The 14,857-nt window shown below is 43.7% G+C and overlaps 1 protein-coding gene across 1 annotated transcript in view; it reads left to right on the forward strand.

Moving 5' to 3' along the window:
• Positions 1 to 14,857, forward strand: part of LOC120029166 (limbic system-associated membrane protein-like) — a 141,924-nt gene that overhangs the window by 91,266 nt on the left and 35,801 nt on the right. The window contains exon 2 of the mRNA XM_038974467.1: positions 10,714 to 10,946. Coding sequence (XP_038830395.1) covers positions 10,714 to 10,946 — 233 coding nt within the window. The remainder of the gene's footprint in view (positions 1 to 10,713; positions 10,947 to 14,857) is intronic.

Genomic DNA, 14,857 nt, shown 5'->3' on the forward strand with positions numbered 1-14,857 from the left:
ATCTGTTCAACATGATATTTAAAAGGACTACCTATTTTACCACTGAAGTTCGGCATTTTCAATAGGAGATCCAGACTTCTTTTCAAAATAAAATCAAGGTTTTGACTATAAGGGGGTTAACATAATATCAGAATTCCTGGTATCTCCCGTTAGTTTTGGTAGAGAGATGTGCCCGTTTTACTGTGTGGACAGTGTGCCAGCTATTATTGTACATACTTAATATTTGATTTTGGTCAAACGCTGCTTATTGCCTTCTCACTCTGAAAAAGTAGAGAGAACAAAATAGAAGTCACCGCTTCTAGGAGTTTTACCCTGTGAAGTCCTTGTCTCTCTGCCACAGTTTCCCCTCCTGTTGACACATAAAGCACAGTACTGCCATGGTGATTAACGGCTCTCTTTGCACTGGACTCGGCGGTAGAAGTGCTTTAAATTGCGCTCCCGAATCCATCATAGAGCTGTTTGAGAGTTCTCTGAACCTCAAGTTCACCTTCAAACGACTGTCCCTCACTTCACCGTCCCACACTGTCCCTCAGAGGATCAACACACACACCCCCACAAGCTGCTCCTGTACACACTGACACCACCAAATCGCACATTCGCATTGCACACGCACACGTGCTCTCTCACACACACGCGCCATCAGAACAGTCACAGCTCCTACACACACAGTCCCTCTCATCACTAACCCATGTCATGACTATTACACAGTAATTTCTCGATCCCCCACACACACACACACACACACACACACACACACACACACACACACACACACACACACACACACACACACACACACACACACACACACACACACAACTCTTTCATCACTGATTCAATTTTTACTTCTGAAATGCACCTTCACCTTCCCAACATACAATGTCTCGCAAATTACATAGGCTATACAAAGAACTGCCACTTATGTGATTCACCAGACACCTGTAATTCCAGGATTTTTATATTGTATCTGTGCTGAGGTACTGTGTACTGCCAGAGCCCTGCAAAATGACCTCCAGCAGGCCACAAATGTGCATGTGTTTGCTCAAACGGTCAGAAACAGACTCCATGAGGGTGGTATGAGGGCCCGACGTCCACAGGTGGGGGTTGTGCTTACAGCCCAACACCGTGCAGGACGTTTGGCATTTGCCCGAGAACACCAAGATTGGCAAATTCGCCACTGGCGCCCTGTGCTCTTCACAGATGAAAGCAGGTTCACACTGAGCACATCAGCACATGTGACAGACGTGACAGAGTCTGGAGACGCCGTGGAGAACGTTCTGCTGCCTGCAACATCCTCCAGCATGACCGGTTTGGCGGTGGGTCAGTCATGGTGTGGGGTGGCATTTCTTTGTGGGGCCGCACAGCCCTCCATGTGCTCGCCAGAGGTAGCCTGACTGCCATTAGGTACCGAGATGAGATCCTCAGACCCCTTGTGAGACCATATGCTGACACATGCACATTTGTGGCCTGCTGGAGGTCATTTTGCAGGGCTCTGGCAGTGCTCCGCCTTGCACAAAGGCGGAGGTAGCGGTCCTGCTGCTGGGTTGTTGCCCTCCTACGGCCTCCTCCACGTCTCCTGATGTACTGGCCTGTCTCCTGGTAGCGCCTCCATGCTCTGGACACTACGCTGACAGACACAGCAAACCTTCTTGCCACAGCTCGCATTGATGTGCCATCCTGGATGAGCTGCACTACCTGAGCCACTTGTGTGGGTTGTAGACTCCGTCTCATGCTACCACTAGAGTGAGAGCACCGCCAGCATTCAAAAGTGACCAAAACATCAGCCAGGAAGCATAGGAACTGAGAAGTGGTCTGTGGTCACCACCTGCAGAATCACTCCTTTATTGGGGGTGTCTTGCTAATTGCCTATAATTTCCACCTTTTGTCTATTCCATTTGCACAACAGCATGTGAAATGTATTGTCAATCAGTGTTGCTTCCTAAGGGGACAGTTTGATTTCACAGAAGTGTGATTGACTTGGAATTACATTGTGTTGTTTAAGTGTTCCCTTTATTTTTTTGAGCAGTGTATATCACATTGTCTACGGGAAGGGAAAGTATGGATTGGTGCCATTGGTTGCATAATGTGTTCTGTTACAGTACAATTCTAATTCAATTCAATGTATAGAAGCATCCTGTTGCAGCTTCGCATGCTTGAGATATCGGGAGTGCGAGACCTTTGGAATATAAGGTTATATATTACTTTTTTTTCTCCAAAAATGAGTTGGTCACATATAATGGATCTTTAGATGGTTCTACATGTCTGTAAAGTTAGATTTTTGAAAAAGTACATTTTAAGTGATTTTTTTTTTTTAACTAGAAAGTTCTATCTGTATAAACCCATTTGAACTGGGCGCTATAAGGCTCTATCAGCTATCCAATCACATGCCTGAACAAATACAGACGGAGCAATCAGAACACGTCTTTGCCGTCTCTAAGTATGGTCTAGGTTAGTCTAGCAAGCAATAATGGGATACAAGCAAAAAAAAACAACACTGTCAGAAATCTTAAAAGTAAATAATGGTGTCACATCGTTGTTCGGTGATGACAGTAATTCGTCTCATGATCATAATACATGTCTTAATGTATTTGATTATGTGTTCTGACTCTCTCTTGGTAGAATAGTGTTATTCTGTCATTTATGTATTCAAATAGCTACAGTTTTATTAAAAACTGAACATGTCTAATTCAGAAGTGTCAGATAGAACCTTATGGTTGAACCCAAATTGATTTACAGATGTCTCAGGGTTTTGATACTCTGCACTTTAGATGCCTTTAAGGTGAGGACCTTATTAATGGGTTATAAAGAAGAATTCACTAAAAAACTGTTCTGAGATCTGTGATGTGAAAACGTTGATGCTCAATTGTTCAGAAGTGTGCTTTGTGCAGATAGAACCTTATAGTCCCAAGGTCACGAGTGTAAACTGGGCCTACTTTTAACATAATAACAGACAATACTTCAACTCTTCAACCCAACATCTATAAACACTGTAATGTCTTGCAGATGTTATTGTCAATTCTTCACATTCACAAACTGCATTTCCTGCTAGCATGATTATTCCCCAACCTCTCCAAGATACATTGGTTTTAAAAGTTGCACTTCTGTAAATAACCTTTCAGATATGGTTTAGACGCATGTCTGACGCAATTCGTTACCATAGAAACAATCTCAACCTTTTCTGGGTGTAACAACAGTTCCCCAAAGCAATCCAAACACCAGCGGCCTGTCTCAATTGATTACTATGATGGTTCCGGTCCAGGTTCACCTTGTTGTTGATGCATATGGTGTAATGGTGTGTGCCAGAAACCTCCTGGGTTGTGTCTGTAATCTATGGTCCATGGTCACTCCACTCCAGAGCCAGAGCTAGCGAGACAATGCTGGGCGAATCCTCAGTGTCTTCTCCCTCCAAGTGCGTTTAGGTTTAAGGATTTCTCCTGAGTGAACAAGGTTCTTATAAGAGGCGACAGGAGCATGTGGCCAGCGCAAAGCGATTACCAGTTTCCCCCGTCACTTTAAAGTGATATGCTGCATGTTCCACAGTCAATTCCCAGCTACCTGTGACAGCAAGAAATTGGCAATGCTGAGGCCCACAAAATGTTTTTTTTTTTACTTGAAGTGAGCGAGTGCTTCAACGCCAGCCATCAACTGAAATAAAAATCAGCAACTTCAGAGTAATTTAACTGGTTGCTCTCTCAGTAATCATCTGGGTGACTGGTAGGTTTGTCTTGAGGCAATCTGTTGTAGTGTGTTGGGTGGCAACTTGGGGCAAATCTGTCCTGAAAAACTCACTTCCTCCTTGTCTAACCTGCAGGAAGACAGATTTCCACCCAGAAAATGTTTACTGCGAGCGTCGACACCTTTGTGATTAATTATTGGCCTGATAAAAAATTGCATTTATTCCATCGTGTGTATTATTTTGTGGCAGCCATGCATTTCACTGCATTATTAATATTCCTTGTGCTTTCCACTCTTTCATAGTGAGAGAAAGCATGAATTCAAGCACGGAAAACCACTTTTTCTTGCAGTCACACATCAGGACCGTCTTGGTGTAATCTCATGGAACAGTGCCACACCTACCCCTTCCTCTGCCCTCCTCAGACAGAAAGCAATTAATGGAATATCTGTAAGCTCGTATATACCGTGGCTGAAATGGTGGGGGTATATGATGTACAGATGGATGGATCGTTCATTACCAACAACGCTCATTATTCCTCCCAATCTATGCACCTTTCAGATTTGGAGAAGAGGCTTTTCGAGGGATGTCAGATGTGTCCTTTAAACGTCGACTGCAGAACACATTTTTTTCTAGACCACAGCCATGCTTTAGTTTAGTACAAATCTTAGCTCTCGGTTTCTCCACTTTTTCATACAAGCAATCTTTCTTTGTTCATGTCACACTGTCAAGGCTGCGATGAGTGACTTTAATCATATACACTCAAAGGAATGTCGTACTTTACAAATCATCACTTCAACTGACGATGTTTCATTTTTTACGTACCCGAGATAGGGTTTCATGTTTTTCAGTTGAAGATATTGCCTGTAACAAAACTTAAATGCTTTGAATATGGAAAGTGTATAATCATAGCACTTATAATGTAATCAAAAAGTAACCTTAACTCAGGATGTAGAACTCTGCATAAACCATGTAACCATTAGGCTAATGTACGTGTGTTAAGTTAATTCATGCACGCGCACACAATTATGGAGATATTTGGAGCGCTATAACATTTAATGTATTAATAATCCTTTACTTATTAATCAAGGTAGCTCTCTGCCTTGGACCTGAAGACCGTTGCATTAGCAGAACACAAATCAATAACACAACCCTGTTGTCGGGCAGTACAGACTACTTTGTCTTGTTGCTATTCACTAGGTAACAAACAGTCCAACCTTTTACTGCATGTTTTACTGCTGTTGTCATGACTGTGTCCAGTAAAGACATTTATCACAAATTAAACTTAGCAGACCTTCAAACTTGAGAACTGCTGTACACTTCTGTTGGGCTTTGATTGGCAGAGCCAGGACTGGCTGGCTGAGAGCAGAGAGAAACCTTGGCTATTGTTCCAAGTCCAGACTGGGAGGTGAATAGCCTTTTATTTGGATTACACTCGATGGGGGTTTGATGGTGGGCAGATGATGGGCAGGATGAAACGACCACTTTTTAATGCTTTTTTTATTATTTATTTTTACAGCTGACACAGACAGACCACACAGCAACCCCAAGGTTGAAAGTAGAGGACACTTTAGATATTAAAGGTGCACTATGCTGGAATCGCTCTGCCATTTCCTGGTTGCTAAAATTCTAATAGTTCACCTAATTTCAGTTTGTGACAAAACAACCAAGTATTTTGTAGAGAATCATTGTACCATCTAAACCGCTGTGAAATATATATTCAATAACCATAAATGTTTTATTTTCAGCTGTTTGAAGCTGGTGTACAAAACCAAAAGTACGAAAGTTAAGACGGGGAAGCATAGAAATAGCGCACATAATACCGTGTCTTAGATTTGCTTTCAGTGAAAAAGAAAGATCTATAACTAACATGTCTATGCAAATTTGACCGGGTCGCCCAAAAAGTTAGAGTTGAAGTCGGAAGTTTAAATACACCTTAGCCAAATACATTTAAACTCCGTTTTTCACAATTCCTGACACTTAATTGTAGTAAAAATTCCCTGTCTTAGGTCAGTTAGGATCACCACTTTATTTTTAAGAATGTGAAATGTCAGAATAATAGTAGAGAATAATTTATTTCAGCTTTCATCACATTCCCAGTGGGTCAGAAGTTTACATACACTCAATTAGTATTTGGTAGCATTGCCTTAAACAATTTAAACTTGGGTCAAACATTTTGGGTAGCCTTCCACAAGCTTCCACAAGCTCCCTATAACTGAGTCAGGTTTGTAGGATCCTTGCACACACTTTTTCAGTTCTGCCCACAAATGTTCTATAGGATTGAGTTCAGGGCTCCAATACCTTGACTTTGTTGTCCTTAAGCCATTTTGCCACAACTTTGGAAGTATTGTTGGGGTCATTGTCCATTTGGAAGACCCATTTGTGACCAAGCTTTAACTTCCTGACTGATGTCTTGACATGTTGCTTCAATATATCCACATCATTTTCCTGCCTCATGATGCCATCTATTTTGTGAAGTGCACCAGTCCCTCCTGCAGCAAAGCACCCCTACAACATGATGCTGCCAGCCATGTGCTTCACGGTTGGGATGGTGTTCTTCGGCTTGCAAGCCTCTGGCTTTTTTATGGCGGTTTTGGAGCAGTGGCTTCTTCCTTGCTGAGCGGCCTTTCAGGTTATGTCGATATAGGACTCGTTTTACTGTGGATATAGATACGTTTGTACCTGTTTCCTCCAGCATCTTCACAAGGTCCTTTGCTGTTGTTCTGGGATTGATTTGCACGTTTCACACCAAAGTACGTTAATCTCTAGGAGACAGAACGCGTCTCCTTCCTGAGCAGTATGACGGCTGCGTGGTCCCATGGTGTTTATACTTGCGTACTATTGTTTGTACAATTGAGTTTGTTAACAAGAAATTTGTGGAGTGGTTGAAAAACGAGTTTTAATGACTCCAACCTAAGTGTATGTAAACTTCCGACTTCAACTGTACATATTGCAGCGTTAGGCTTATACAATTTAAAAATAGAGCTTATCAATCAAGCTTGGAGTGTATTCATAGAAACGTCAGATGCAACTCACAACCTCTTCAGAGCCACTCAGAATGTGGAGCGGATGGTCATTGTAGTTATCAACCTCTTAACTTTCCAGACAAGTAATACTGTAAATAAGCAATTTCAACAGTATTACGATTCATACCAAGACTTGAGTGGTCTTCTTATACAAGATGACAGGTGCTTTGTCAAGTCTTGGTAATTAGAGGCCTCTGTGCCAGGGCAATCTAACCTTTAGCCCTCCCTCAAGGCCACAAGCAGCAGAGAGAGCGCTATTGCAAAGGCCTCATAGGGTCCACTGAGAGGTCTGTGCTAATAGAGCCACAGCATTACAGCTAGTGATATGTAGAGTGAATACAAATCATTCACAGGAGCATACTCCAGTACCCCTGCTGTCTAGAAGCCATACCTCCTTCTTTGCTTTACATTATCTTCCTCTCAGTACAGTATTAACATGTCCTCAATAGTGTTTTCCCTATGGATCACACAGAGGGCGTTTTACAGCAAATTATTTTCTAATGTATATCATTTATTATTTACTGTGAGGGAAGAGGTTGCTTATCTCAGCTTTATCCTCAGTTATGGAGGCACAATGTGCAGAGAGAGCATCTCAGGAGGTTTAATCGAAGCAGGATGCCATTTCCATACATGCTAATATTTCCCCCTGACTAGGATTCTCAGAGGTATCATCTATCCCACAGTTGTTATGTTCAAGCAATCTTTTCTCACCTCCACAACTAGTTTAGCAAGACAGATAAACCAACAGTCACTGTACTGTAAGGATTCATCTCAAAATAATCATCTCCTAGTTGACTGATTATTCAGACAGGGATGTATGTGAACCAGGAGAGCAAGAACGGTGCATGATGGGAAATTATTCCAATGTTTTGTGGCTGTTTAGAGGCTTTGCAGTGGAAACCTGCCCAAAGACAAAGGAGAGGGTCTCAATCTTTCCAGATGCATACTGTATATGTCACACGCACACAGCTTCTTCCTCTGCAAGCTGTTCTGAGTGAATCATGTTGAGGAGAAATTACTAAGTGTTCTGGGGAAAAGGAATTCAAAGGAGGTACCAAAAAGTGAAAGGAGCATCCTCAGATAACCAGCAGCCTCCAATCTTTTTTTACTTTCTTCTCTCCGCATTTCTCCCTTTTCGTCATTGTACAACGTGTGTTCTGTTGCCACTGTGGGTTTATTTTCTTGTACAGTTAGTTATATTCGTAGCATCTAGAATAAATAGTTTTCCTGCAGGTTTCACCCTGTGGGCTAGATTCGGATCCAGGGGCCATTGGTGTTTTTTTCCATAATGATATCAATTCCTTTTAAGTCTATGAATAAAAGGATACTTTTTTTTACTTTTTTCATCATTTTTCTTTTAAATGCTTCATTGGCACTCTGTGGATTTCATAAATAACCCTAAAAAACATCACACTTTCCTTTTGAATCAAACCAATTAATGTGTCCCTCACAATAAACGGTGTCAACACAATTTTACAAGAATAATAATGATTTGTGTTTGAACCCACTTTACTTAATTTCGTCTTTTGCGTCGATTCAACAGTATGTCTGGAGTTCCTTGGGTCTGTAAAATTACCCGAATTTTCTAAATGGCAGACGTGTGAAATTAATTAGTAGGTTGATTATTATGTTCACTATACACCTACTGTGGCTAATTAATCACCTGGTTGTTTATGAACGTGTGAAATCATTAGTCCTCTAAAGACAGGACATTTTTATCTGGCATCCGTTGAGGGCCGTCTGCTCTGTACTGTACCTACCAAGGGCTTTTCTATTCCTCCTAGTTTCTAAACGAATGCACTATTCCCTCTAAGCCATGTCCTTGGAGATTACAGCCACCTTCCCGGAAATACTCTTAACCTGCTACCGAGAACGTATCTGGGGCGAGGAAATGCTGTAAGGGGAAAAGATATGACCTGGCTTTGATTTGCCTGCTGCTTTTTTCCACTGTGTGCTACATGCAAACAGAACACCTAGTAAAAGGAACAGCCCCCCTCACAAACCGAAGGAGAAGGGGAGTTAGCCCATGATCAGCCAACATAATTCTCCATCCTTTTAATCAAAACAGTGTTACAGGGGGTTTGGTCAAGTTGATCGATCGCTTGAGAGAGAGCATCTGTGATTATGTAAGTGAGCTGGTTGTTTTCAGTTTTTTACGTCCTGCCTGTAGAGCAGCTGTGCCTCCCACCACCCCCTCACACCACCTCAGCATGGTTCAGTCCAGTCCATTCTGCTTGGGGGGGAGTATGAAGGGAGTACAGGGGGAGTATCTGTCTGCCAGAGCCTGGCACGTCTCCCCTCTCATTAGTCTCCCACTATGCCTCTGCTGCCTGTATTGTGAGCTGTGGGCTTCCCCTACGGTGAACCCTGCAGCATGGCCGCGGCCCAGCTCAGCTCAGCAGCACAGGCATCCGTCAAACCCAACAGACCCCTGTCATCTTGCCTGCCTCACCACCTGCCTGCTGCTCGCCAAAACAGAGGTTGCTTAGAGACAGGGAGAGAGGGAGGCAGGAGCCGCTTGCCTTCTCGGGCAGCCGCTTGTTAGTTTGAACAGGAAAAAGGTTTGGCTGGCGCCCTGCATGCGGTGGCCAGGGAGCGTTGGGGCCTGCGGAGGGTTTGTGAAGCGCGATGAGGAAACTGATGTGCTCCCACTGTAGTTCTGCTCACCTGACGGGGAGTCCAGGGTGTTTCTGATTGGCGAGCGGAGGGTTAGAAAGGGTTCCTATTGGCAGATAAAGGCGTTGGAAAAAGCTTTAATTAAGAGACAATAGTACAATAGCTCAGATGGCATGGCCATTGGGTACTATTAGGGTTTGCCTGTGGAGGGTGGAGTTTATTTATTTTTATTTTTTTATTTCACTAGACAAGTCAGTTAAGAACAAATTCTTTTTTTTACAATGACGGCCTACACCGGCCAAACCCGGACAACACTGGACCAATTGTGCGCCACCCTATGGGACTCCCAATCACAGCCGGTTGTGATACAGCCTGGATTTGAATCAGGGTGTCTGTAGTGACGCCTCAAGCACTGAGATGCAGCATCTTACACCGCTGCGCCACTCGGGAGCCCCAAAACTCTTTTAGCAGAAGATGGTTTCGATCGATCGACCTCTGGGTTATGGGACCAGCACGCTTCCGCTGCACCACTCTGCTTCCCGAATGGGTTGTAGACATCTGTGAATAAGTAAGAGAGAACCTGGGCCCGTATGTATCAAGCGTCTCAGAGTAGCAGTGTTGATCTAGGATCAGGTTTCCTCTGTCCATATAATCTTATTCATGATTGGACAACTCTGATCCTAGATCAGTATTCTTACTCTGAGACGCTTTACAAATACGGGCCCAGTTATTAAGGTGGTAACCCTCCTAGATTTCTGATAAGCCACCTCTCCTTCGATAGGAAAGGCCAGAGTAGTGACACTACTGCATTTAAGAACCCCCTTAGAGTCATCGTGAAACAACTTCTGCTCCCCGACTAATTCACTTTCTGTTTTGAATATACTCGATATACTGTGTCGAGTGGCTGAGTTTTCAATTTGCATTTTCGGCATATGTCTGCCAGGTTATATTATGCATTATATCCATTCTCATCGATTCAGACGTCCCCTTACATTTATTCATTAAGCAGGCGCTCTAACACATAGTCGTAGACGTCATACTTATACACGGCGTAATGCTCTGACAGCATGCAACAAGCCGAGCTAAACAAGAGGATACTGATGTCCTAATTTGAGGAATCTCAAATCTCAAATATATTTTGATTTGTTTAACACTTGTTTGGTTACTACATGATTCCATATGTGTTATTTCATATTTCTGATGTCTTCACTATTATTCTACAATATAGAAAATAGTACAAATTAAGAAAAACCCTTGAATGAGTGGGTGTGTCCAAACCTTTGACTGGTACTGTACATAGATATTTAATATTCATTTCACGCGGTTCTGGTGCATACTTGTTTTCAAATCAACCTGATTCGTAACGTGGTAAATTTCCTCTCTTTTTTGTTCTTCCAGGTGTTACGTGGATGATAAGGTGTCCAAAGTTGCCTGGCTCAACCGATCCAACATCATCTTCGCTGGGGAGGACAAGTGGTCGCTGGACCCACGTGTGGACCTAGTGAACAAGGGCCAGCTGGAGTACAGCCTTCGCATCCAGAAAGTGGATGTGTACGACGAGGGCTCCTACACATGCTCCATCCAGACCAAACAGCAGTCCAAGACCTCTAATGTCCATCTCATTGTCCAAGGTAGGCACTAGCACAATTAACCAATCAATCAACCAATAAATCCATCAATCAATCCAAAAAGAGTGTTTATAATGCCCTTTTTACAGTGTGGACAACTAGAAACAGCTCAAACCAAGTTTTTTCACACTGGGTCATACAGCAGCAAAGTGTGTGTGTGTGTGCGTGTGTGCATGTGTGTGTGTGCGTGTGCGTGTGTGTGTGTGTGTGTGTGTGTGTGTGTGAGTGAGATAGGACTATAATCAGATGGTCTTCGGGGTGGGCCCCTGTGGCCCACCTCCCAGCAGTGTCTTCTCTCTTCATCTGTTGACCTTATCTCGAGTTGAGTTCCACATCCCTTATGGTCCTGGTTCCTCAGCAACTGGCCTGCCTTATCAACAACTGACACTAGACTGTTGCCCTTTGCCTCCCTCTTTAGGAACATTCATATTCAACAATAACATATTTGAACATAATATTAACTTTCTACACTTCCCCTTTTCTCTCTTAGTAACTTTCCACACACCTAGTTCCTCTTGACCCTTCATTGACCCCTAACATATACATTCCTTATACAGTACATGTAAAGTAATAAATAAGGTCTAGTATGGAAACAAGAATAAGTTTATTTCAAGCTAGAATCCAACTCCATGTACGTAGCTGCCTGTCTCAAGACTAACAGTCCACCATCGTCCTCCATCAACCAGCAGCCCACCTATAGGTCTCTGTTATCTCATTGTCTTCCATATTATCTGGACAGCTGACAGGGAGTTCTCTTTAGCTGTCAAGAACTCCTTATCAACTGTCCACACAGTATGAAAGACAAGGAGATGTCTGTCTGCTCGGCAGAATGTAGATCTGAGGCCCTCGCTGTGAGGTCTTGTTTCTTGCCGTTTCACCTGAAGCAATTTCCAGTAGTTCTTTAACTTTATCTTGTTGCGCTTGTGCTGCATATCAAACCTCAAGCTGAAATTCAACTTAACCCATTAATGTTGATTTGTTTGTGCAATAATAGTTTGTGCAATAATAGTTTGTGCAATAATTGTGTCTATATTCTGTCTAACAGCACCATTAATGGCAGCACCACCCGCCTATTGGAAATTCATCTCAGACAAATAGTGACAAGATTAGGGGTGGAAGATGGATGATAACCTAAGATAGCATTTTACCACACAAAAGCTACAGGAGAACGCTGTCTGTTCACATAGCGATGAACTTAAGAGCTGATCTATTAATAGCACTGAAAGGTCAATACATGAATTGATGCTTGTGCCATGTTCTAAGTGGATCTGTTCCAGCAAATTCTTCCCTGTTACCAGAATCCCATTGGGTTCAATTAGACACTGCTTGATCATTGGTTTTTCTCATATCGTCTTCCTGTGTTTCCATTTACCTGCACATATTTCATGACTGACATTTAGAGCTAAAAATTGATTCTACATTGTTTTTCACCATTCATTATTTTTTCTCTCCAGTAGTCCTCAGTCCTAATCTTTCCACTGTTATGTGGATATGAGATAACATTAGCCTGGTCCCAGATCTGTTTGTGCTGTCTTGCCAACTCCTATAGTCATTGTTATAACAATGTGACAAAATGACCATATGAGTTGGCAAGACAGCCCAAACAGATCTGGGACCAGCTTACTTTGTCCTGTGGGAAAAGCATTGTATTCATTTCCTCCCCCCATGCTGAAACTATGGCGTCATATTGAAAGCATATCACATCCCACTGTGTTAGTAATAGTAGAATTCTGGTTGGCTATAGGAGAAAGTCACATCGTCATCACATCATTCAATTATCCAACACACATTTACTGCTGAATACAGAATGTTTGCACATAGCTTAGGGTGGAAATGTCTGCCAGATGAAGTGAAACTCTGTGTGTGGTTTCCCTTTCAACGACATAAGAGACTCCAAAAGCAGAATAAAACAAGTTAAATGGCTAGTCACCCTTCATCTTTTATGAAAATGTTTCCAACAGCAGCAGCCAATGCCTCTACCTGCTAGTTAGCTGGCGGAGACCATGTTCATGTAACCGAAGCTGACACACTTTCTGCTAGCAGGGACACCAGTGTAATTGGAAAACAAATGAGTAAATTTGCTGTGAATAATAAAGCCATGAACTTGCAGCATGCTTAAAGGCATTGGCGCTCAAAGACAGGGTCATTGCACATGATACGAATCACAATATGGCGATTTTGCCAGCCCATTCGTTTTTGATTTGAATGAAACCCGAGCTAGACGTTGCCACCGAGCCATTGAAAATCTGTGTGGCTATGATACTCCGACACCATTGGTTGACTTTAGTGTTTTCTTGGTATATGAGAGAGTGACAGTGTGTCATGAGCAATGTGTGTATGCTGGTCGTGTGACAAATGTTTGAGACCATTGAAATCTGTCAATAAAATGGATCCCATGATGGTCTCCTATTGCAGCAGGCAACAGTAAGCAATTTTTTGGCGCAGCAAACGGCACCGCTTTGTCAGCAGATTTTTATCAGGATTGATTTGGTCGCTTTTAAATTAATGTCAGCGTTATTCATTCTTTATTAAAAAATCAAAATCATTTAAAATTAGAGCGCTAAGCAGCAACACAGGGTTCTTAGCATACAAGCACACAGATCCACCATGCGGTGAATAGATACTGCTATAAACGCCTACTTCAGAATTCCCCAACTGATGGCCCGCAAGCCAGGTTTTCAGATGCAAAAAATATATAAAATATATGTATATAGTACCAGTCAAAAGTTTGGACACACCTACTCATTCAAAGGTTTTTCTATATTTTTACTATTTTCTACATTGTAGAATAATAGTGAAGACATTGTAATGCCCGGGGTGTCGTGGATGAAAGGAGTCACACGCAGGAGACAGAGAGTTCAGAGTAGCGTTCCAAATTTAATTCCAAATTTCGGGTTGAGAGCCAGACCCTGTCCCCCGGTACAAACACGGGGGCCTCACTGCGGTGGCGGTCAGCACTCCTCTTCTGCCGTCCACTAGCTTGTTGAAGTGATTCCTGGACGGCCCTCCATGTCTCCTTGGAGCGCTGCACCCATTCCTCCACTGCAGGAGCCTCGGTCTGGCTCGGATGCCATGGTGCCAGGACCGGCTGGTACCCCAATACACACTGAAAGGGGGACATGTTAGTAGAGGAGTGGCGTAGAGAGTTCTGGGCCATTTCGGCCCAAGGGATGTATCTCGCCCACTCCCCTGGCCGGTCCTGGCAATACGACCGCAGAAACCTACCCACCTCCTGGTTCACTCTCTCCACCTGCCCATTACTCTCAGGGTGATAACCGAAGGTAAGGCTGACCGAGACCCCCAAACGCGCCCTCCATACTCTGGACGTGAACTGGGGGCCCCAATCAGAAATGATGTCCTCCGGCACCCCGTAGTGCCGGAAGACGTGGGTGAATAATGCCTCCGCAGTCTGCAGGGCTGTAGGGATACCGGGCAACGGGAGGAGACGGCAGGACTTAGAAAACCGATCCACAATCACCAGCACCGTAGTATTCCCTTGAGACGGGGGAAGGTCGGTCAGGAAATCTACGGATAGATGTGACCAAGGCCGTTGTGGAACGGGGAGGGGTTGTAACTTCCCTCTAGGAAGGTGCCTAGGAGCCTTACTCTGAGCGCATACCGAACAGGAGGAGACATAAAACCCAACGCCCTTAGCCAAAGTAGGCCACCAATACCTCCCCCGAAGGCTCCCCACTGTCCTCTTCACCCCAGGGTGACCCGAGGAGGGTAGGACGTGAGCCCACCGAATCAATTTGTCCCGAACACCAAGCGGCACGTACTTCCGCCCCGCCGGACACTGAGGAGGAGCGGGTTCCGCCCTTAATGCCCGCTCGATGTCCGAGTACACTTCCCACACCACTGGTGCTATAAGCCTTGAGGCGGGAAGGATGTGGGTAGGTTCGGTGGGCCGATCC

This window comes from Salvelinus namaycush, chromosome 34 (genome assembly GCF_016432855.1).
Source record: "Salvelinus namaycush isolate Seneca chromosome 34, SaNama_1.0, whole genome shotgun sequence".
Lineage (NCBI taxonomy): Eukaryota > Metazoa > Chordata > Actinopteri > Salmoniformes > Salmonidae > Salvelinus > Salvelinus namaycush.